Source organism: Zonotrichia albicollis, chromosome 1, assembly GCF_047830755.1.
Source record: "Zonotrichia albicollis isolate bZonAlb1 chromosome 1, bZonAlb1.hap1, whole genome shotgun sequence".
Lineage (NCBI taxonomy): Eukaryota > Metazoa > Chordata > Aves > Passeriformes > Passerellidae > Zonotrichia > Zonotrichia albicollis.
The window spans coordinates 142968434-142993676 of NC_133819.1; the positions used below are offsets into that span (position 1 = coordinate 142968434).

At 41.8% G+C, this 25243-nt stretch overlaps 1 protein-coding gene across 1 annotated transcript; it reads right to left on the reverse strand.

Annotated features, from left to right (window-relative positions):
• Positions 1 to 180: 180 nt before the first annotated feature.
• On the reverse strand, positions 181 to 24843 carry ANXA13 (annexin A13). Its single transcript, XM_074556573.1, has 11 exons — positions 24753 to 24843; positions 11546 to 11627; positions 9229 to 9323; positions 7410 to 7580; positions 6372 to 6405; positions 6211 to 6290; positions 4966 to 5034; positions 4647 to 4748; positions 2646 to 2721; positions 1705 to 1817; positions 181 to 515 (listed from the first exon to the last, which is right to left on the reverse strand). Exons 1-11 carry the CDS (start codon positions 24765 to 24767, stop codon positions 396 to 398), a joined length of 957 nt encoding a protein of 318 aa, XP_074412674.1. The 5' UTR covers positions 24768 to 24843; the 3' UTR covers positions 181 to 395.
• Between the last annotated feature and the right edge of the window lie 400 nt (positions 24844 to 25243).

The window sequence follows — 25243 nt, forward strand, 5'->3', positions numbered from 1 at the left end:
CTGAGAAGAAATTACTGTTCATTTTCTCTTGGCAGGACTGTAATGGCATGACATGACATTCATTGAATTTAGGAAAGAGCAGGGATAATCTTCAGAATGAGAGAAAGACAGAAAATCTATCCAGAAGAAACAATGACAGAAGATTCCTCACATATGCAAACACAAAGAGGTCAATTTATATCTAATTTTTTCAACATGCCTTTATTGCTTAAGGGCATTTGGCAAGACAGCCATAACATAAACCTCATGTCCAACATTACTTGGCAACATATTTCCCAGCTGGAAAGAAAATAAATTGAATTTTTTCTTTGTGCTAATGCCACATTTTTGGATGGTTTTTTGGAAGCTAATCAAGAGATGGCTGCTCAGCATGCTTCTTCATTCTTGATGGGCTTTCAGTGCAAAATTGCCAGCAGCAACTTTCTGAAGTCCCCAGATGTGTCAGAGCGGACAGCTTCAGCCAAGGGCTTCTTGTACATCTGCTGGAACTTCTCCTTTATTGCTGGCAGGTCGCTCTGAGGAGACACCAAGAGCTCTTTAGAAGAGTGGTGAATGCTTTGAGTAACCTGCCCTGCCCCTGCCAGCGCCCCTGGGGTCTGATTCAAGGCCCACCACAGGAGTGGGAGTAGGAGAGGAGAACACAGGAGGTCTAAAACTCTTGGAGGACTTTGAGCTGAACATCTGAATCCGAGGTAAGCCCATGTCAGGTGGTGGTGAGGGGATGCTAACTGTGAAGAAGGCCTGCATGGAAAGTTATGCCAAGGCTGGGAGAATCTCTGCCCAGTGGTGCTGTGCCAGCCCAGCCTTGGTACTGGAGAAACTCACACAGTAATGATGTCTCAGGGGCTCCTGAGGTCATCCCCTGGTGGCAATCAGGGAAAGAGGCATGTCCCAGGAGCATGGCTAAAAAAGAGTGTTGTTCCACCCAGAGAAGTAATTTTATGGTTACTGGTGGGGGAGAAACAAACTCCTTATCTGGAGCTGTCCTGTAAAACAGCACCTACAGCACAGGTCTGATCTTTATCACAGTGGGTTTTAAATGTTATAATGACTGGACTGTGTCTTAATGGAGACAATACCCCGGAGCCTAATTTTTCTCACTGTGGATCATTGAGAAATATTTTTTCCTTTCATGCCTGTGAAAGGCTCCTCCTCTGTGTTGACTGAAACAGCCCTGGGGTTGCAACCTACACAGCTTACAAGGAATGCTTAAAGATTGTGCTTAAATATCTCAAATGTCTTATGAAGTTTTGTGCTTCTTAAAATGACAGTTAACTCCTTTGGCTTTTTATTTCTCTTCCCTCCTCCCCATCTGTTTTTCCCAGCTGGAATCAGAGAAAATTGGCAACATATGTTTATAAGCAATTCTCAAACTGGAAACTGCTGCTTTATCATTAATTAACTAGGAATTACTTCTACATATCCTACTGGTGCCAGACCTTCCCATGGGCTGGTTTTAACCAGGTACAGTTGACTCCACTTGAAATTGCCTACATGCTTCCTGGTTTAATTCCTTTGAAAACAGAAATAGATGCAATATCAAAATTAGAGATGCCTGGGTACAGAAGCAGAGTGTGACCACTGATGTCACTGGGCTGAAAAGGGTTTGCTGAGCACATGATCTACCAGGACTCACTCCATACCCTCTACATTTGTGTTCTCCCAGAGCTGATGTGAGGAGTTACAGGACACAGGGTACCCTACCTCAGCCCTGGTCACAAGGATGCGAATCAAGGTCTCTTCATCAGTCCCAGCTCCTTTCATTGACTTGTGCAGAAGTGTGGCAAAGTAACCTGGGCAGTCTTTGGCACAGCTGACTAAAGAAAACAGTAAGAGGCCTCATTATACTTGTACATTTACAGTTTGTGATACAACTTCAGGCAGAATTAAATAAGTAAGAAAAGGAAACTCTAGTGTTTATGCTTAGACATATGAACTGGCAGGGTTTTTATTCTGAGACTGATCCCCTATCAGTATGCAAGGAGAAATCTTGGAGTCTGAATGGGGATGCCCATTTTTCCACAAGAGATTACCAGCACTGAGTACTCAGCCATTCCACAGTGAAAACGACATGAATGAGGATGAGCATTTGTCCCCATGGGGATCCTCTGGCCCATCCATTCTTGGAGTAGCTGCTTGTTGTATTGCACTAAATTGTTTATTTAGCCATTTACAGCTGCTCACTCTGCAGATCACAGGAGGAAGGTCTGTGAGAGTCTAAATCCAGATGGCTAACAGCAATACAAGTGAGGCAGGGCACAGGTTTAAGTACTGGTCAAAGCCAACCCTAGTACTAAATTGCTGTCTAGGACCCTGTACATTTCTGTGGTGGCTGGCTAGCACACTTCTCATGGTGCCCAAGCATCTGCTGAAAGTTATCACTGGCCATTGTCCCAGAGGCAGCTTGGAGGTGGCTACCTTGTGTTAGAGAGCAAAAAAAGGAGCTGTGGGTGGCAAGCTTTAGTTTTAAAACCAAGGAGTCCTAATCACTACTGAAAGCTGCCTCTTTTTTCCCTGGCAGATATGTTAGCTCAGTTTAGGGGTAGCTCAATGGCTGTTGCCAGGCTGTGCACAGACCCCCAACAACCAATGTCAGGTGACAGCAAGAACTAGAAAAGAAAAGTCTTGAAACGATTGCTTTTTACCTAGAGTCAGATAAGCCTTCTCCAGATCTCCAGATGTTTCACTTTTAATGGATTCTTCTATGTCCTTACCACACACCTATGAGAACAAAAAGGAGCCATAAAAGCTTCTGTCTGTACATGTCTTCCCACTGTCAAACCAGCATTAGATTTGGGATCCAATGGCAAAAGGTCAATCCAGATCCTTTAGAGCCTTTCCAAAGGAGTAATTTGAGGTAAATGAAGTTCTCCTCTGGCATAAGTGCTCCCAGATGAACTGTGACCCACAGGAGAAGGTCTGTGCAGCCAGGTAAGCACGGTGGTGAAGGGATGGATAATCTCCACCAGGCAGTCCCAGGTATCTGACAGCCTCTAGGACAAAGGAGCTGCAGCTTCTTCTTGACTGACCCCTGGTCAGCAGAAACTGTTCAAGCTTTCTCTAGCCCCTCTATCAAAGGCTCTGGATAGCTCCCACATAAATAAGATAATTTTTGGAGCTTTACCAACTCTGTGAAGTTCTGTTACTTATTGTCTTTGGCTTCCCAGGCAAAGTTTACAAGCACCACGGTCATCCCAAAGTTTTTGTATTATTCTGTAGAGAATTGGAGAAGCAAACTGTCTCTTCAAAACAGAGCTTACTCTGACTTTTGTGAACTTCAGGAACCTCAAAGACTTTTACTTTGCCCTACTTTGTGTATCAGGATGTTCCTGCACTATTCAACACTGACTTTTAGGTCAGAGCTGGGAGACTGTGTGTACAAGGCAGCAGGGGCACCACATGAGGCTTTAGGGCTTAAGCTCTGCAAAGCACCAACCTGGTTTAGATCTTGCCCTGTGTATTTCTCCAGCTGAAGAGAAGGGCATGTTTGCAAGATTTGGGCTCTAATCTTGGCCTACTTTGAGTGCAGCCAGGCAGGATGTGGTGGGTTGGTTTGGGCAACCTGATCTGCTTGGCTTTAGGAATCAAAAGCCAAGGTAGTTTGGCTATTGGAGCATTTAACTGAACCCCCAGGGTTTGGGCCACTCCAAGGGAGAGAGTATAAGTTTGTGACTGGGTTTGTTCTCCTGCCAGCAGCAGCCCAAAACTTGGATTAAGCTGCAAACATTTTTGTAGCTATTGGTTTCTTATTATGTTGACATTGAAACGTGGCTTTGACTTGAGCTCTTTCCATCTTCAGTGCCTAAGGCTGTAGTGTTCTGATGAACTCAGAGTCTTCCCAGGGAAGTTGAGGACTGTGAGCCAGAGGCTGGAGGGAGATCCTGAGAATGTCACTGCTGAGCTTCCCTCTTGGTGCTAGGAGAAGGACCTTGGATCTCCCATTACTTTGACTTTCAGAGGTAATTTCCAAGCAAGATATCTCCATATCAGGTCAGGTTCAGGCCCAGGCACTAGTAAAATGTCCTTGCTGGGTGATGCAGGGAAAAGTACTAAATAGCCAGGATCCTGCTGCCTCCTTTGCCTTACGCTTGGAGACAGGGAAAGCACAGCAAAGCACCTGCACAGGCCATCTGCCCAGTGTGGGCAGAGAGGAAAAGGCTGGAGATAAACTTCTCCTCAGCCAATATGAGTGTGTGAAGTGGTGGAACAGGAGGAGACACCTTGCTAGGCTCTCTTTAGGAGAAGAAAAGACCAGAAAAGCAAATCCTTCCTTCAGGGCAGGAGTTTGTGAACCTGTCCCTTTGCTGCAGGAGGGGGGGTACACTGTCCTGCAGCTGTGGGAAGGAGCAGACATTTATTTGGCTGAGTATTGTGTAAGTTGTGAAGGGGAATGGGATCTTCACAATGGCAGAAGATACAGCTTCTCCTGTAAATCACCTATTTCTGTATGCTCAGGATACAGTTGTATAAATATGTTTTCCAACATTCTTAAAGCATTCAAGAAATTATAAAATGGCAGATAAAAGATTCTCCACTCTACATAGAAACATTTAGGTTGGAAAAGGCTCTTCAGATTATATGTCATTGTAGGGTCTGCACCTATATGTCAGGGCCTATGCAACCCCCATTGCAGAAGATAAACTCACCTTCTCATAGGCTTGAAAAGTGGCTCTCAGCTGGCCGTAGCTTCTCTTTGCTAGGACCACATTGAAAGCCAGCTCCTCTGTTCCCCAGCGGCCTTCTCCTGCCTTCAAAAGCACATGTTATTTTCTGGAAGCACTTGTTCATACACAGTAGAGACATGAAGTCAGCCAGAACCCTTGATCCATGCAGCTCCAGCCCATGCCCCCCTTGCTCCTCTCCTTGTGCTGCCATTGCCCCTGTGCTTGGTTTGTTTAGTCCCCCTGAGGCAGCCCTTGTTGTGCAGCATGGGATAAAAAGGGATTTTTGCACAACTGCACTTACTTTATACAGATCTGAGGCATCTTGCTCAGCAAGCTCTGCATTGACCTGCTGGGTCTCATCTCGGGTTGCCTGCAGAAAAGGAGATAACAGTAAAAAACACCCAACCAAGTGCAGGTTTCGTTTCAGCTCACAGATATTTGTGTATCTCTGGCCCTGACAGGTTTTTGGGTTGGGGTTTTGCTGCCATCTGCTGACAGGAGCCCGGGGATGGGCACAGTGTCACCCCCTGGGTCCTCTGAACCCTTCGTGTAGGGTTTGTGCCCATCTTTATGTGCTGTGTACCCGGGCCCTAACGAGATGCAACGCTGCTGCCCCTGGAGCAGGGAGGGCCCAGTACCTGCAGCGAAGGTACAGTGATGTTTTTAACAGGGCTGGATATGCCCTGGTAACTGTGAAATGTTCTCCTGACTAACCTATGTACTCTGAGCGTTCACCAACACCACCATCCCTGGGAGAAATTATCGATGAAAAAAAAAAGCAATAAATGTATTTGCCACTCCTGAAAGTTTACAGGAGGTTGGAAAAAGCTGTACCAATGATTCCCAGGACGACAATCTAAACTGTGATGTATTTAGTGATGCGACTGTTATGTCATTAAAGCTTCTTTTATTTATTCAGTCTTGTCATTTCCCAGGGCTGTCAGATCAGACTGACCAACACACTGCACTTCTCGATGTGCTCCTATTTTTCTTACTTATAATGTGTCTTTATGAAGGTGTTGATTTTTTGCTTTATTTCATGAAAGGGGTTTAAAATAAAATGTATTCTAATGGAAAATAAGCTTTTTTTGATTAATGAATAACTAACATAACAGCAATCTCTTTCTTAGTTGTTCTGTATCTGAATTCTGAAATCCTTAGCTGAGATGGAAATAAGATTTTGTGGTTTAGGGCAAAAATTCAGAATGATGGGGCCATGACCTCGAATGAGTATTCTAGCCTTTACGATGGTATAAATAACAGTAAAACAATCCTGTTTTTTTCAAAGTATCAATATTGATATAACTATCTGTGGCTTCATAAACAAAAATGGTACATAAACTGAAATTGTACATATTAAAAAGCCATAAATATGAAAGGCTCTTATACTGAGGAATGCCTTTGTTTACTGTAATTACCTCATTATTATATTACATATCATAACTGCATTATTATAAATGCCAGGCAATACTTATTATGGTTACTCAGGGAAAAAAGGAAATGTCTCTGTCAGGCAGCTGCATTAGAGGAAAGTCCCCAGCCTCACCTCCAGCACCATGACTAATATCTTCTGTAGGGAGCCACTGGTGTCACTTTTAACATCAGACTCCAGATCCCTGTCAAACACTGGGAAGAAACAAAATCTATGAGAGTTCAACCAGTGAGAAAGGATTTAAATGAAGGTGTTTGAAAGATAAAACTACTTACAGCGCTTGTAGGCCTCCTTTATGTTTACAATTTCCTAGGAAAACAAAAAAATAAATAAAGTAATAATCAAATTAATAAATAAATAAAAGATGTGTTATTAATTAATAAGTAAATGAGCAAACAAAACACCAGTAAGTCAGCACCATGCCTGTAGTGTGTGATGTTGCTGTCATATTTTCTGAAAAATCCCCTTTCCCAGGACTCTTCTCCTGGGAAGCTGAGAAGCCTCACAGAAAAAAGGAAAACAATATTATCTCATTTGCTTCTCCTGTGTTTTGCTGCCTTGGAATGTAGTTGGTGATTGTTTATCCAGCATGTGAATTGTTTTAACTTAATGACCAATCACAGTCAAGCTATGTCAGGACTCTGGAAGGAGTCACGAGTTTTTCATTATTATTTTTTAGCCTTCTGTCTGTATCCTTTCTCTATTCTTTAGTATAGTTTTAGTATAGTATTCTTTAATATAATATAAAATCCTTTAATATAATATAAAATTCTTAGCCTTGTAAGAACATATAGTCAGATTCATCGTTTCCTTCTTGCCACAAGGGACCCAGAAAATACCCCAGTGTGAAGTGCAGCATCCACGGGGGTGGGAGAAGCTGTGAATTCCCAGTCCCCATTGAGGACAGCGCTTTGAGGGGTGCCTGACTCATGCAGGTGTCCCTCTGGTTTTCCCTGCATTAAGGCAAGAGTTAACTATTTTCTTTTTCACTAGGATCATGTTCCTGTACCTCTGAACCATCAGAGCAGTGCCAAAGCTGCCCTTTAACATGTATCTGGGGATTCTTCTCACCGGTGCTGGTCCGTGCCATCCAAGGCAGGCAGGAGCAGAATAAAGGTAGGAATGTGAATTTTATTGGTCTTAACTCCTGTTGGAGTTTCAGCTCTAGTATGGCAATCTTACTGCTGCAAACGCTGCCAAGAGGCGTTTCAGCCACAGGAGCTGGACTGATCCCTGCTCCTCCTTGCAGGGATCCTCTTGGTGAGCTCCCGGCCCTGCTGCCCAAGGCAGGTCCCACAAGGTGCTGCCCTGACCTTGTTGCTGCGAGTGCAGAGGATCTCAATGAGCAGCGATTCGTCCGTCCCGGCTCCCTTCATCGCCCTCCGAAGCTCTCGGGCCTCGAACTCGCAGGGCAAGTCCAGCAAAGCCAGCACAGCCTTCTCAAAGCTCCCACTCAGGTCTCCCTTCAGGTCCTCCTCCATCTCCTGTGGGGACAGTCAGGAGGGTTAGTGCAAAAGCTGAGGTGAGATTAGAGGATTGCTTAATTTGTTTCAGGAAATCAAATTACTTAAAAGCTCCTTCTGTGCCAAAAATGGACAAAACAATTTTTAAAAGGCCTTAAAATTCAGACTTTTTTTTTTACAAAATAAGATCCCTAAAAATTTTGGCTTTAGATTGAGTGAAATGATTGTCCCATCTTCAAACAGCAACCAATATCAGTCCAGTTATGACTCTTACTTGTGTAAACAAATGCAAAATAGTGTTTTGAAAAACTTAACAGGAGTGTAGTCTGATATAAAATGCAGAAGCTTCCTCCTTCAAAAGAGCTGCCACACAGGGGATCAAACTAAAAACCTTATCTGCCAATTTTGGTTCAAACTGACTTCCTGGAAAAAGCAGCAGATTTCAGCAAGGTGCTTTTGTGCCAAGCAAACAGCGTTTTTACACACACATACCCACATCAACCTTAAATCAAAATTCAGTAAGACCCTGGAGGAGAGCTGGCCTGTGCATGCTGAGGATGCCAGCTGAGGGTGCATTGGAACTCCTGTCTGCAGTTAACATTTCCTGCACTTGGCAAGGTCAGAACACTGAATGAGAAGTCCAGCTCTATTATTCTCGAGTTCCTGCTTGCACAACTGCACATGAGCACTCAACTGCTCAAGTCAGAGGCTGCCATCTGTGCTGGAGCAGTTTCAACACACACCCCACAAATGCTGCAAGTTCCTGGAGCCGCAGGAGGGACAGGGTGCCACTTGTGCCTCCTGCTCAGGAGATTCAGGCTGCCCAGGAGAGCAGAAGGGTGGCTATGAGCTGATGTCACTGTGATGTTTCAGGGCATTTGATAATTTCTAATGCCTATATGTATTAACTCTGATTATAGAACAACATTATAGTATTTGTAGTAACCAAAATCTGTATCATGCTTGCTGTAAATTTTACATATAGAAGGCTTTCATTCATCTTCAGTGCTGTTTTATTTAGACTGATTAATAAGCAAGCAGACACTAAGAAAATACCAATTTAATAAAAAAGTCTGCAGGATTCAGCAGTTTACTGAAACAATATTTTAGAAGCTTTATTTTTCATACACACAAAATCATTAAGGCAGTTTATGCCTCCTGCAGAAATCAAGTGCCCAATGAAACTTCTGAGTTTTGCAACATGTTCTACTTCATCACTGGAAGAAATCAATTAAGCTTCTATTAAATTCTTCTATTAAACTCAATAAAAATAAAGTTGTGTGAGATCAAATAGTTTGTCTGAATTTGCATCTGGTCTAAGTGGGACTCTGACTTATAATTTTCCTTTTACATTAACTTCTTTTTCTGAATGTGCTGAAGATGAACACAAGCTGAAATATTTTCTGTTTCAGTTATGAATTATTTTCTAGCTCTCCCAGCTTTGATTAAAATGCTCTGATCTGGTTAAGGCTGACGTCAAGAAGATTCTGAGGCCTAAAATTAAAAAAATAATCATGATTTTTGGAGATAAAATAAGTTGCTGAATCAGAAAGTAACTGGTGTCCTCCTTAAATGCACTATGCCCTTGACATTTTCAAAAGCAGAAGCCTGTAGGATGTATTTTGAGAGGCAGTGGTTTCAAACAGAGAGAACACTTATTTCAAAATACCTTGCTATACAATTCCTTGTACTTCTGTTTTATTTGTTGTCTCTGCTCCGATGTTCGACTTGATAAGACTTCAATAATTTTTTTTTCATTGGTTCCTGAAAAAGAAGTTGTGCATAGGGATTTTAAAATCAGGAATCTAATGCAGAGGAAAGAAAATGTGACCTCTAAAGAGAAAAAAAATTCCTGTACATATATCCCCACTGGTTCCACCTTTATGATTTGTACTATCTAAGATTCTTTTGAGGATAATTTAAACTGTAGTCAGCTACAATGTTCAATAAAATAAAATTTCACCATCTCATGCTGTTAATAGCAAAGAAATTGAGTTTTCTCTTTGAGAAGGGCAGACACTGCTCCTAAAATCAGGGTTATGCCAGTGCCCACAGGCTGACAGACATGTTTTTAGGGACAACGCTTGTTTGAGCAGTCCCAAGGGATCAGCCGCCAGATCCAATTTGTTATGGCATGAATGCTGTGCTGGCACAACAGAGTGAGAATGTGTGCCAGGCAAGGATGTGCTTGAATCAGCTCATTAACCTGAAGCCTGGATCTACAGCCTGTTAAAAATTGGTTTTAATTTTGCTGAATGGAGTCAGGAAAAAGAACCTGGAACCAGCCTGAATGGTCTCAGTCTCTGCCAATACTGTTTTGCTTGGCAGAAATCAGAGTGAAGTGGGATTGTGGAATGCCCAAAGAGATGCAGCTGCTCTGCTGCCCATCCCACAGGGGAGCTGGACATGCAGCCCCCTCCAGGGAAAAGCCCTCAGTCAGCTTTGAGCTCTGACTTATGCAATGGATTGAAAAAGCTTCCTAAAGGCAGTGACCTTGCTCTTGCAGTTCTGCTGCCCTCTGCCATATAAACAGATGTTTGCACTAAACAGATATTTGCACTAAACAGAGCTGCTGGAAGGAATTTGTTACAGCTAAAAAGAGACAGGACCACAGTGATGATACCTGGATGTACAAAGGACACAACAGGGCAGCTGTGGTACTGGCACAGGGGTTAGGGTTGCACTTCCACCTGAGGGCCAGCAGATGGACTCGGGCATTATTTCTTCACGACAAGAAATTGAGAATGTGAGCCAGGACAGACACATGGCCCGGCTTGTGATGGGCACTGCCCAAATGCCCACAGGATGGCAGACCAAAGGCATCAAGACATTTGCCAGGTCTGCTGATGCCCACACATCCTGCTGGTGGTCACTGCCCCACACTCTCCTTGATCTCTGCCATCTGACGCCTTTGTGTGGCCATCTCTGGGCTTTGTGCTGTGCCTCATCTCAGGCTTTTAGGAGCAGGAACCAACAAGGGTTTCTGAGTAGCAACCAGTACAAAGGATAAAGATAACAAATTATACTGGTATTCAACAACAGCAGATATGTTTTCTTCCCTTATTACCACCAGGTACATGGAGGACAACTTTAGGGCATCTTGTTCTTCCTGCTTAGATCCAAGGCAGAAGGCATGGTCCAATTTTAGAAGGAATTCTGCTCCTGTTTGATAACATTGGGTTAAACTCTCAATTAGGAGAGTCCTCTGGCAACTGTCTTGAAAGGGCTGAGTTGGTACAACAGGAACAGTTCCTAAAACTCAACACTTCACTAGCTGATTCTGGATGTCACTGCCATACCAGGAAGAAATGCTTAAATACATATTAACTGTGCAAATAACTGGAGTGAATTAATAACTTATTGATCTTGTGTGCTGCCTGGATGTTTTTCCTTTATTAAACATTGTCACCTCCATGGACCTTAGGATCCCACAAAACACTGTGCATTCCTCACTCACACCAATGCAGCCAGACTTACTTCAAACTGACTCAGAAAATGGTGAGGGACAGTTATTTTCAGTTAAAAATCACTGGTGAAAGTTGAAATCACTGTAAATTCCTTTCAGCTGATGGAGCTGCAGTGGGCTCTGATGAAATATGGAGGTGATGATGTCCTTTACTGGTCCCTGGAGGCCCGAGAAAGGATATCTAACGATGACCTTACTAGCTCAAACCTGACTAGCTGGACCCTGTGATTGTCAAATTAGTCTTGGCAGCTTGATGTCCCTGTCACAGGGAACAAATACCATGTTTACCCTAATGCTCCAGAGACATGCAATTATTAAATTAGATCTTACCAGCCTTTGAGGAGCAAGCTGCCTTCCTTTCCCATTTATCTTCATAGGTGTGAATGTTGTTTGAGTCAGTATTTGACAGAAAGCATAAAACTGGTTGGAACAGTTGGTTTGCCTAAATTCATGTATATGCTTTTTATAGTCTTGATCTGCCCTTTGCACAAAGTCCAAAAATCTCCAAAATCTTTCTTACCTGCTCCTTTGCAGGCACTGTGAATTTTCTTGGCATCTTGCTCTGCATCAGAGCCATGGCGGTGGCGGTGCTTGTGGGCTGACTGTGAGGAGACAGAGACAGCAGAAACATGGGAAACATGGGAAACACGTGGGAAACACATGGGAAACAATTCTGCATTAGAATGACAGCAGTTTGGGCCAGGTCCTTGCTTAATCTTTGTTCACACCATCTAAACCTTGAAATCCAGGCTGGGCTTTGCTGAAAGACTCTATCTATCCCTAGGGTTCCTGGAATGGATCCACAAATTGCTGTCACCACATAAAAACCACAGTGGTCTATACAACTTTGTCACCATATCTATATATATATATATATGTATGTATATGTATCTATATATGTGTGTGTGTACATATATATGTGTGTACATACATATGTATATGTATGTGTATGTTACTCTACATAACATATCACCATATTAATGATATATATGACCTATAGAATTTTGTTCTGCCAATCAGTTCTGTCTTATTCAAAGAATTTAAGGATAATAATTTCATACTAGACATCTTTATGCCAGATCAAATATTATTGGTTTGTACCACTTTAACAACAGGCCTCTACAGACACCTTAGCAGAATCAGGACCTATCTCTGTAGTACATTTTTAAGCACTGTGAACACCCCCAATCATCTGGATGAAAACTGCTCCTGAAAACCTTTCTTGTATTGATGCATTCATGCAAACAAGATAATTGGAGATACATAATGTGATAAAGCTGAGGTTTTTTGTTGTTGCTGAGGAAGTGGGTTTTGCTTTTTTTTTTTTATTTTGGCAAAATAATACATGTGGCTACCTCAAGCTGAATTTACAGGGACAGGATAATAACTCAAAGTCCACAGCCACTGCAGCAGTTTACAGCCTGACATATCAATGTAAACAGAAAACCATGCCTGCTCCTTGTGATCTGAGTTAGCTGTTAATCTCCCAAGCTGTGAGTCACAGGGGCTGCAATGCTGGTACACCCTCCACTCTGCTGCTTCTCAGAAAAGAGTAGAATTATCTGAGACCACAATGACAGCAACAATTTCAGCTCCTCTAACACAATTACTCAAATATTTTAAATGCCCAGACTCTAAAACAGTAGCAGAACAGAGGTTCTGGGCCTCTAAGTCAAGCAGCACAAGCCAGCATGCACACCACAGACTCAGGGTCTAAGTGGGCCCTGGCAGTGCTTTGGCATTTCCCTTTAAAGAGCAACATGTGGATCAGGCTGCTTGTTTGCAGGGCTGCCAGGCACTGGCACACTACTGTTAATTAAGAGTTGTGATACTGCAGGGAATGGCAGTCTGCTTTTAAGCCCTTCTGAAAATGCCACCAGTCTGCTGAGGAGCAGAAGAGGTTAAATGGCTGATTAACCTCCTTGTCTCTGGGGGTAGCACAGGGCAGAGGCCATTCCTGAAAGACATTTGGCACAACAGCATTCTGCTTGTGGAATAAAGATAATTTAGGCACATGGCTGTGGGCCATGCTTTGCCACATGCTCATCATGCCAGAGAACAACAAGTTTTATTTACAAGCATAGATACAGCCTGAAAGTCTGTTTGTTGGTATTCTTCAAAAGTTTCAGGCTGTCATCTACTAGTTCTGGTGAAAGAGCTACAATTCTGGCTAAAGGGATCCTCTGTCAAAAGGCAAAGGGTCTGCTCTCAAGGAGGAAAGCTCAAATCCAGTCCCTACACTGCTTTACCAATGTGCCTTTGTGATTGACTGAAGCCATTTAGGTACCTGGCTTTTCCAGGTAGGATAGAACCCACTGCTAATGGTCGCTGAAACACAAAGTTATTTTTACAACTATAACAATTAGTGAGGTACAATAACAATGTAATAATTTCATCTTTACAGCACAAGGTAACACTTTGATTGCCCCATCATTAAGACAAAAGCTTTTAAAGATGTATCCTGCTGTATGCTCACACAAATTTTCCTAAACCTTTCAAACAAGATGGAAATAGTTGCATATAGATAACTAATATTTTCTAGTGGAGATTTTATTTAACAGTCTTCAAAGAGTTTCCCAAGAGTTTGGGTCAAAATGGAAAGGGAAAAACACGAAGTTAGAAAGCAGATGCGCTGATAACTATTAAAAATGAATTCCAGTCACAGTTTTCTATTCTGGCAGAGTGTAGGTGCTTCTTCAATGGCATCATGTCCAAAGGAAATGGACTGACAGGCTGAGAGAGCTGGGCTTGGTCAGCATGGAGAAGAGAAGGCTCTAGGAAAATACCCCTACTTTGGCTCTGTACTGTTAGTGTGCCTATGGTAAATCTTGCTGTCTGTGTTAGGCAGCCAGTTCTGAAGTTGTTCTAGAGTTGTTTGCAAAGCAAACCAAAAGGACCAAAGAAGCAGCTGAAAAAACAGAAAAAGGGGGAAATTTCTGTAGCACAAAATACAGAGAAAAGTGCTAATGTATCAAATGTAGATATTTAACTACTTTGTAGTTATCCAAGTGCTATTCTAATTTATAGACTCTAAGATTCCCTGCAACAATAAGAGTTGAGAACTATTGCTTCACATTCACTGCCTCCTGATCTGGGACTGAAGGTGCAGTGGTGAGAAGAAAAAGGCTTCATCTGGCATTGTCTCTCACTTTTCAGACCTTCAGCCTGGACAGAAACACCCACACAAACACACAAAGGCAGGAGCTGGTTTGTCCTGTGCCTTGCCTTGCCCACCAGAAGTGCTGGGCTGTGGGAATTGCCCTTCTCATGCTGGTGCTGCCTCTGCAGCTCCCACTGCCCACTGCAGGTCATGGCCAGCCCATGGCAGGACTGGGAGAGAGTGGTTTGCTCTCTCATGCCCGGAGGGATGGTCAGTTATCCATCCCCAGGTTTAGGGAGCCCCTCACTCCTGGGTACAACTGGCACTGTAGGTGCTGTGTTTGTGTGTGGCACAGGTGCAGCAGGCAGGAAATGGCACCACCAGAAACTGAAATAACATTGTAGGTGTTAGATTATTCATAAAGACATAAATACAGGTTTTTGATTATTCATAAAGACATAAACACATAAACATTTCTTTTCAAGGCAAAAATCATGCAGGAAGGAAGGCCTGTTTCAATGTTCAGGACATGTTTGTTTTAAAGCACCAGAGGAATTTATTCAGCTCTGCTAAAGCCTCTGCCCTTAAAAAAATCATTGCAAAACATAAAATGATGCACCGGGGGATACCATTCTGTTAGTCCTGCGTGAAATACCAGCATCATCTTTATAGAGGGAAATCTGACACTGAGGTAAGTGACTGTGAAAGCCAGCTCCTGGGTCAGCTGAGAAGCACTGACTAAAATTCACTTCTTGCTGAGTCCCATCCTTGACCTTCCCACTGACACAGCTTCCCAATGCAGGAGAGGGAGAGCTGTGCCAGAGCTGTACTCTTTACCCTGTGGATTTTGACAGGTAGATTTTAATGTAAGGGATATATGGCAAAATCAATTGATATTTAATACAATTTGTAACCTGTAGTCATTTTTCTTTTTTTTTTTTCTTCTAAAAATATGGAACCACTTTAATATAGTTATTTTTTAGAGTTAGAACTAGATTAGATTAGATTAGATTAGTTACTGATTTAGAAGTATTCTAGCAAATTTCATGAGAGCATGATGTGGAATCTGAAATATCAGGTGGAAAGACTGCAAACAACTTTGAAGCTAGGGTGTAAGGGAACTTGTTTTCACAAACTGGTCCAGCCCCATCCACTCATTTGTTTAATTTTCTTCTCATTCCTCTCCTATAGTTCTATATTAATTAATGTGACCATAGTTCTGATGGTAAAAAATATTCTTTTCCCTTCTAGCATAGTTGCATTTATAGCCTGTGTCAACTTGTTTTCTCTTATCCTGAATAGTTTTTTGTCCCACTCAAGTATGTTTTAGACAATAACCTGTTTCCCTTGCAGCTTTGGCTAAAATTGCCACAGATTTATTTATATTAAACTGGACAGTTTATAAAAGATCTAAAGCTAACTTGCTTTGTTCTAACTTGTTTTAAAGCACACCAAGTAGTTTTTGCTACTATAATTTACATCTGACTTTAGGGAGCTGTAAGATGAGTTTATAGTTGAAGATGATCTGTAATGCTTAGAGAAGCTTTGTAGATTTTGCTTTGATGTTTCAGCATGTGGAGCCCTTATGGAGCACAAATAAACAGTTTAGCAAAGGTCAGCAAACCCAAAAGGACGTGGTGTGGGGGGAGGAACAAGAGTTCTGATGGATTCAAGGCATCAGGAGAGGCATTGGTAGGTTGCTGCAATACATTGCAGACACTCCTAAAAATCTAGAGCTTTCCTCAGGTTACAGACAATTAAGCTTGCAGTAGGTACAAAGTCTTCATCTCTCAGTAGACAAGAACAGAAGTGCTGCCATGAACATGTCAGGTAGTTTCCTGTATTGCAAAAGAGAGCAAAAACAGCTCTCTGAAAACAGCTGATAATACAGCTTGAGCAATCACAGCTATTTTTCCATTTCCATGATCTCACGCAGATGCCACAGGGCTGCTCAGGAACAGATTTAGGGATGAGTTCTGTCAGAACAATAAAAAGGAGCAGCTGCTCAGGGTGCTGGGCACCTGCTGCAGCTCTAACAGAGGCTGTTGCTGATGATGTACATGGATAAATGCAGGCACAGACCCTTAAAGAAGATCACTAGGAAGAGCCAGGAGTGTGGCTGCTGACCAGAGCAAGTGAGATCATCTCCAGTAGCTGTAGAAAAAGCTCTAAAAAGAGTTGGATTGATGCAGGTATGCTGAGTGAGTGCCCCAGCCTTCATTTTTGCCAGGTATAATGTATGTGCTTTATTTAGTGGCTGTGTAACTTCAAGATTGTCTTTGGCTGCTGTTTAACAGAAAGAAAAATTAAATCTAAAAGTGGCAGCAGACAGAAAGGGCAGACTGACCCAGCCATGTTCTTTAGAGCATTAACTCATACACTTGAGTGGGATCAGGAATAAAATTTAGGGCAGTATTTAGTTGTCTAAACATAGGTCTCTGGTGCTGTTAGAGATGTCCCAGGGTAAGCTGCCTCCTATCAGACATCAGTGGCCTCCTGTGGGCCTGCACCCATCAACCTGGTGTGAATGTCTCGCATACCTGAGAGCATCACCAGTGGATACTGGGCATGGGCTACACGAACATGCCAGAGTTTTTCCACCCATTTTCTTCTTCTTCACAGATATTTAATTATGTTCAAAAAATGCATTGGAGAAAAATGAGGTTTTAAAAAGAATGGCATAAACTAGTTCCATGTGCATCAACCTGAGCTTTCTTTTCAATCAAGCAGGGGAGGACCAGCATGATTTCCCTGAGATTTAGAGCTCCTGCCTGCCTGACTTTGGTTCAGCTGCTCACTGCAGCTGAAACAACTCCTGTGATGGGCACAAGCACAATGGCCCAACACTGTGTGGATTCTCTGGTGCCTTTGAAGGGTTGAGTTCATGCTTCAGTCTTTTGTTCAGGGGATTTCTAATACAGTTGCTCTGTTCTTAAGATTTACAAGACACATAACAGGCACTACTAATTTTGAGATTCGCACCTTGCTAGTAGATTAATCTAAGGTTGTCTGGTGGGTTCAGATGTTTTTAGCTAGGATAACAGGTATATCCATATTGCAGCATCTTGGATCATCTTCCATCCTGTTTGATTGGGAAGCCAATCCCAAACAATCCATAATGTCCCAAAGGTGAGGACAGGAATACCAGAAAAACAAGAAAACAAGTCAAAACAATTGAAAGCCCACCCTATATAGGAAGCTACAGAAGCTGTGGAGGTTTCTCAGTTCTCACCATGCACAGCCACTGAGCCACCAGTTCAAAGAGCTTTGGGGAGTCTCCAGCTAATGAACCATCTCTCCAGCCCAGCACTGTGAGAGCTGCCAGGACTGGTCTGGGCAGAGCTTCTTATTCTTCACAGACATTTAATTATTGCTCCAGGCAATGGCTAAGCGAGCTGACATCTCAAGGTGCCTTCCAGGTCTGTGATTCCTGTCTTTATCTTTTGTGTGTATCCTTCTCTCTTCCATGGAGAAGGAAATTTATTTTCTCCATGTACCAGGAAATATTTCAAACCATGTAGTCACCCTGTTAGCGTAACAAACACCAGCACCAGGGTGTGCATCTCTTTGGTTAAACTGTATCTAATACACTTGGGTCACAGAAGACAGCTTTTGGCAAATCAGCACCTACATGATTAATTTTTTATAAACACACATATACTCAAGATTAATTATTTATCTTGGCAGAAGTCTTTAATGAGCTATAATGCAACTGGAATCCAGGGTTAACTAGACTAACAATAATGACTAGGGAAAAAAGAAAAGGATATGTGTTCTTAGATCTTCTGGTTAAACCCTTCTAGTGCATCACATGTTGTCAGGATAACATCCTGTTATCAGAAGAAACTCTGAACTCCCACCCAGAGGAGTCTTTTTAAGACAACCCAAACCTCATCACTCATCTCAAGCATTTCCATCCTTGGAGAATAGTAAGAACAAACAAGAACAAACATAGGACAAGGCTGCTGCATTTGATCCTGATCTACTTCCAAAGACACACTGAAAACATGATGCTACATTTGTACTTCATCCATAGTCTGATTTACTAAAACAACATTCCCAGTTGCAAAAGGTTGACCTGCTGAGAAAGCTCAAGACCTTCAATCAGAAAGGGCAAAAAAACAGATAAAGCCCATTTCACCGCAGTGTGTGGGTACTCCCATAAGAAAAACTTCCAGATATTACAGCTCTTTAATATAATGGCTAAGCAAAAGAAACAAAGAGCAATTACTGGTAGGCAAGGTCAGGTCTCATCTAACTGAGAAAGACCACTCAGGGCGAGGATATCTTGTCATTAGCAGATGATGTGTTCACTATCTCCTACCATCCTTCCACCAAAGTAAGGGATTCTTCTGCAAGCTCTTCTTCAGTAAAGTTCAAGTTCTGGGGCTCAGTCATTCAGGTAGAAATTTCTCTGAAATGTAAAGGCTTTAACAGGTACTAACATCTAAAAGCAAACAGCTATGGCATGTTGGCAGCAGGGCTGTATCAGCAAGCACTGGGGTTTGTGCTGTGGTAATAAAAAGGTGGGGCTGACAAACACATTTTTGACAAATGAATTGCCAAAGTTCAACCTTAAGAAGTGTCCTTTTGTCTGCAAGGTTCCTTCTTTACCTGTTTTGTAAAACGCACCTCTCACTTTTTGTTTGTTTGAGCATTTTTCTCTGTCAACCACAATATGCAGCTGAAAATTTGCCAACTGCCTCCTTGCCTGCTCAGAGAATGGTATCAGTGTCTCCAAATGCCATCTGCCATCTGCCAGCCAGGCTGTCACTCTCCCAGATCCTTGTGGCTGTTCTGTGTCTAACAGCTGCATGACAGCCACACACACTGTCAGCTTGCTTGGTCCTGATGGTTTGGTGCTATCAGGATCAAAACAATTTCTATATGAATTCGATATTGGATAATACAATATGTGTAAGTTTTATGGATTAGTCAACAGCCTTTGCAATGACTCTGTTACTCTTTCCAAACTGAGAGGTGCAAACCTTATTTTCTACATCTGGGACTTAACCTGCAGTGACAACAAGATCCCAATAGAACCAGTCACAGTTACTTTTTCCTATTACAAACAAGTGGCAATAGTGAAGATAATTTCTCTGACAGTTATTTAAACTGCAAAATTAAAACCTTCTTTCTTCTACAAAGTCTCTCCTGTTTCTAGTAGCTGTTAATATACCATCTATGATTATTTTTTAATCTAATTTATTCATACTTATCACCATGACAGAGAAACCCACAATTAAGAGAAAAAAGCAAGTTTGGGGTGGTTCTCTCATGGCTGAATTTGATATTGTCCAGTTTTAATGTTTTCAAAACTTTTTGTGGCTGATGGAACACTTTAACAGAGTACTTTTAAAATCTGTTAGCTACCAGGGCAGTGGGAATGCCAAAGCTGCAAAACTGCAGCTTTTATTTCTAGAGGACTCAATCCAGATGCTTAAATAGAGACACCTCTGAGATGTGTGAGAGCCCCAGCACCTGCATGGGGCTGGCAGAGGGGGCATGGGGCTGACAAGGACCTGACTCACCTGGTGGGGCTGCTGAAGCCCAGGCAGGAAAGGATGCAGGAAATCTTCAAAGACACCATGCCTGTGGTTAGACATGAGTCATGCCTCACATCACTTCCCTTGATTACTTATCTTGCAAATGGAAGCCATACAAAATGCAAACAAATGGCTTCATTCACCACAGATAAATCAAGTTTTACAAGCTATCAATAATTCTTTGTTATGATGGGGGCAGACTTCTTTTATTTTACTGACCATATTTTACTGACTAGGATAACAACGTATTTTGCCTCTTTTTCCAGCTGAGATATGAGATTTTTAACTCAAATGTTCTTATGTCTTATTAAAAATTTGACACCTCACTAAGACTTTTGATGAGCTAACCTTGATGGACCTGAAGTAAATTCTTGTGTATGGCAGCATGAAAGCTAACATGATTTAAGAACATCTACACAGGGCTCAAATCCATGGGCACAATCCTTGGGAACATCATGCTCAGCCTTGCATGTATTTTAAAGCTCAGTTATTTAAAGGGACAAGAACTTGAAGGGTGTTGCACGCCAGCAGGGAAGCCCCAAGATGACATGCTTCACCCCTTGGTCCCTTCATTGCTTCTAAAATACATCTCTGCAAGACACTCTATCTAAACACCATCTGTACATTCACAGACACACAGAAATGCTGTTACTGTACAGACAAGCATGTTTGGTGTCCAACAAACCAACTGTGCCTGCGGGACTTGGAGGTTTGTGTGTCCAATACCTTTCTACCTCACAGGAAAGAGGTGGAGGAAGTTTCAAGATACTCCTGGATCAGCTGAGTCACCTAAAGCAGCAGTTCATATACCACAATCAATGGGTTGTCCATTGCTTCAGACACTAGTCATAATTAAAAATAAAGGCAGAGTCATTTTCTGAATAGTAACTGTTGAAAATTTTATATTATTTGAAAGTAGCAAAGTTCTTGCTTGAAGTAAGTAGTTGGAGTTGTGGGGCTACAAACTGAACTTTATCTGAACCATATGGCTCTGTTGTGTAAGTCAAAGATGGATTACAGAGAAATCCAGAGCTAATAATCTCATAATTAAGAGCAATAAAGATAGATTGTAGTGAAATGTGAACAACCAGAACATTAGTAATAGAACAGACAAAGTTAGCAGCTTAAATATTACTTAAAAATTGGTGGCTAGAGCAGACAGCCCATTGATTGTGGTAATGAACTGTGACAACTGTACTCCAAAGTGGGATACAGAACTGACAAAAACCCCCACCAAAACCACCTCAGGGCATGTGAAGATCACCATGTAGCAACCATCTGGTAACAAAACAGTGAACCAATATTGAGGGAGAAGACTCCTAATATTACCATTGGTCTGGAGGGTTGCATGAGGAATGGGGAGTTTAGATTGTGAGGGTTTACTTGCCAAGGGGTTTCTTTGTTCAGGGCCCCTCTTTTGAGGCACCTAAGCTTGAGCTACCAGATATCACAACTGATTTGTGCCAATAACCCACCTAATGAAGATGAGAGTCTAGTGAAAAAAACTTCTTTAATAGCAACAACAGAAGTAGAGTATATAAAACTAGAGAGTTAAAATTAAACTCTAAAACTCCAAACTCTAAACTTAGAGTCCAGATACTTTGCATTTTTTAATGTCTTTGTAAAACATAACTGCTTGACCTATTTACATAATGTAAAACATAAATGTAGCAACTCTGATATTTCAGATGGGTTCTGTTTTTTTTTGCTACAGATGCATTGTAATTTTTTCATGGGTAGCCACTTGTTAGCACCTACTACAGCAGCACTCACATTTTCAGATCTAAAAGGAACAGCAAATATCCTGGATAGTAAGAGACGGTGGAAATGAAAAGCATCTGCCACAGACCCTCCCCAGTGGGGGGTAGCTAAACAAGAAGTTATTTCTGTCTTCTGCTGACCGTGGGCTTATGGCCAGGGCCTGAACAAGAATCGCCTGTCCCTGAGCACTGCTCTGCCAGGGGAAGCAACAAAGAGCAATTGTGGAGCTTTGTGATGAGATAATAAAATCATGCTGTGGTAATACTTGTACTAGGGAAACATTTCTACAAGGACAGTAATGTTTATAGGCAACAGAGAAGTCCTTGTGAGATTTGTGAGCTTAAGCCCCAGAGGGCTCCTTGGGCAGGTATGTTCTCCAGGTAATACTTACTTTTTGACCTTCAAGTTGTCAAACCATATGTCCCACAACAACCTGCCCTCCCCTTATACTATAGAGTCCTCCCTGGAAGAAGGTTTAGTCTGCTTTGCAATGACAAGATGAAAGTCAAGGGTACTGAAGAGAATCTCAACAAATTTGAATTAAAACCAAAGAACTCACCCAACCCCAAGGTTAATTAAACTCACAAACACCATGGAATCATGCATAAGCAGCCTTCACGGATTTTTGAGAGACAGAAGATTTAAAAATATTTACACAATTTCACGTAAGTAAAAATCAATCAGGCTTCTCAAATCATAGAATGAAAACCATTGTTGCTATTCCCAAATTGTCCCCAAAGCATCTTCCTTATAGCAGAGCAGCTATTGAGATTTCCAGGTGGATTGGCTCTATTTGTGTTAATATTAAGGACATCAGATAAGCTTGATACAAGACTGCAAACTAATTAAGAAAATAATTAAGAGACTTTAAATTGCAAAGGATGTGCAGCTGAAAACATTGATTGGAGGAAAAAAGTTCTGAACTGAGTTCAGAGAGCAAAAAGCAGATGAAAATATGCAGATTCGGAGTTGTAATGTCACATCAGGTGCAGCTCTTAATTGGGAGCTCAGTTTCCGAGAGAAAGGTACACTTCAGGGTTAGTTGGAAAATTGTTCTGAAAGCATTTTTTTCAGTAACATTTGATACTTTTGTTCAAAGTAACATGTTCAGGAAGATATGAATTTTGATGAAAGCTCAGTTTTAAAATGAGACATTCTGACAGAGCTGAAAAGTTCAATTTTAACATCCACATAATGGAAGCTTTTCACTGGAGAATGGTTAGCTTTCAATGAGAACTCCACTTAAAAACAATAGTTAAAAGAAAGTTTTAAAACCTAAACTCATTTAACCAAATAAAATACCTCATTTGACAACGATGATTCATTTTATATTTCTCCCAGCAGAAGCTTTTAAATAAAAATTTAACTTCTGAAATGTCAAAGCGGATAAAATTCTGTTTTTGTATTACTCAACAGAATGAAACAAGCCATTTTTACCCAGCTTTCTAGCACCAGTATTGACCACAAAAGAGAAGCTGCCTCTGTGCATTGCAGAGCCTCCCAAAGCCACCATAAACCACAGCAACAGGTGCTGCAGCAGCACAGTGCCCCTTGCATCCTCCACAAAAGAAATTCTTACTGGCTCATCTGCTGACAAACTGGCAGCCCCTACGGCTGGTTTCCGAATATCCTCTGCGAGTTTGTAAGTCTGGCTCTGGAGGTTCAGAAAACACAATGTATGAGACACTCATGAGCCTGTGGTTACAAAACATGACATTAGGAGAAACAGCAAACTGCAGCTGGAAAGCTGTGGCAAGAAATTCTATTTTATTTTCTGCTCTTCCAGAAGCAGTTCTCTGACACAGACGCAGGCATTTCTCCAAGATTACCTGTAACTTTCTAGGAGCAACAGAGAGACTCAATTCCCAGATGAGTATGGACTGAATGATGGGATTCTCTTCCAGCATGGGATCACCCCTGTTCCCACTGTAGCCTGCAGCACAACTGTGGTGTCCTGCACCCACATCCAAACCACCTAATCCAGCATGGAGCTCACTCACACACCTGCTACAGCTGCCTGAGCTGCAGTGCTGTGATCACCCCTGCCACGGATACACCCCCTCTGGACAGTCACTATGGGAATGGAATATGTTTGCCCTTCACTGCATTCCATGTGAAAGGCTCTCCAGGACCCGCAGGAGATGCCTGCCCTATGATGTGTGTGTGTCCTGTGCAGCAGGAGCCTCCTTAGCTCTGTCTCTTGGGCACAGCTGGAACTGCTGGACACAGGCAGTGCTGCTGATCTGCTCACTCCTCTCCCCTTAGCAAACAGCCAGACTGCAAAAAGATGGTGTGGAGATGGGACCAACATCCCACTCACAGGGAGACAAAAAGCTCCTTGGATTTGTAGCTGGAGCTTTATGCAAATGGGGTGTATGCAGGGTATGGGATGCCTTGCTCACTCTGCCAAACGTCCTGGGGGACTGATCCAAAAGCTTCAGAACCTTGGCATATCTCCAGGCCTTGCTGAATTTGGATTTAAGAAATAGTTACATGATAATATAAACCTTACAGAAACTCACTTTGGCCTGTATCAGCAGGCAGGCTGTCTTCTATAGATACATACTGCAAAACTGCATGGATTCTGCATTCAAGGAGAAAATGCACTGCTGAATAAATATTGCTTTTATCCACTAGTTTCAAAACTGGAGCTAAGACCCCCATCTTCCTCAGCACAAGCTACTTAACTTGCAGAGGAACTAATTATTCAGAGCTGTCACACAAAAGTTCTTGACAATCAGGTCATTTTGATATTAAATGTCTTCATGCAGACAAATGTTACCAAAAATTGTCTCAGTCAAACCTCATACAGTAATTTGATGCAGTAAATCCCCACATTGGATTTTAATTGGGATGTTCTGTAAATACTACACTTTGAGATTACTCCTGCCCCTATTGTTCTATGAGAAACACCCAAATTTTGAAAGTATTGGCCTTTGAGACAGGAAGCTTTTAATATTTCTTTAGGGAATTATTTTAGTGTTCAGAATGTTCCAACACAAATTTTCTAAACTAACTAAAATTAGTTTTTCCAGGACATCCTGTGCATCATTTCTTTTTCTCAAAATGAATGTGCTGCCCTGTTTAAGACACAAGGAGCTTTAAAGCACTCAGGACTTGTGTGTGGCAGTAATAATTTCATTATTCATGTACTGTTACGAAGCAATGTAACCAGCTGCATACAAGTTTCCCCCACAAAGTAGATTTTGAGTTTAAATCTTCACTTGCAGCTGTATTAATGCCATATAAAGTGAAAATTGACAAAAATAAAACCAGGAAATCATTGCATTCTTGACAATCCAAATTAAGTAACTACTTACATGTGAACTGCCCATTTTTGCTTAGCCTGAATGTGGAAGGTGCAACTCCTCTGCTCTTCGATTAAACAAGCATGCAGTTGGAAAAGCTAAATACTACCTAAACCTGGGTTAATCAATAACTTCAAACATTATTTAAATTCTAGTCATTGCAAGGTGGGGTGTATTCATCATTACATGGTAGCTTTATTGTCCCCACTATCTAATATCACATCCTGTTGTGTCATGGAGCTGACTGCTTTCTCCAAGGAAAATGAGGATTTCACAATGTAAGCCTCAATATAATACATACTGATTTATCTAATTGTTATTACAAGGATTTAAAGCATAAAAAACATTGAAGCACCCAACACAAGGTTTCCAAACAGAGAGAAAGATGCCTCCTTTGAAGGGTTTATATCAAATCTTACAGAGTTTAATGGTATTTAATATGCCACTGAGGACCCTCAGCTCCTACAAAATATTTTGAACAGAATCTCACTGCTTAATTTGGT

Excerpts from the sequence above, each read along its gene's own strand:
- ANXA13 (XM_074556573.1), bottom strand. Across the intron at positions 7,581-9,228 it reads ACAAGGAATTGTATAGCAAG|GAGATGGAGGAGGACCTGAA; the intron begins GTATTTTGAAAT and ends CTGTCCCCACAG. Across the intron at positions 6,291-6,371 it reads AAAGGAGGCCTACAAGCGCT|TGTTTGACAGGGATCTGGAG; the intron begins GTAAGTAGTTTT and ends GTTTCTTCCCAG.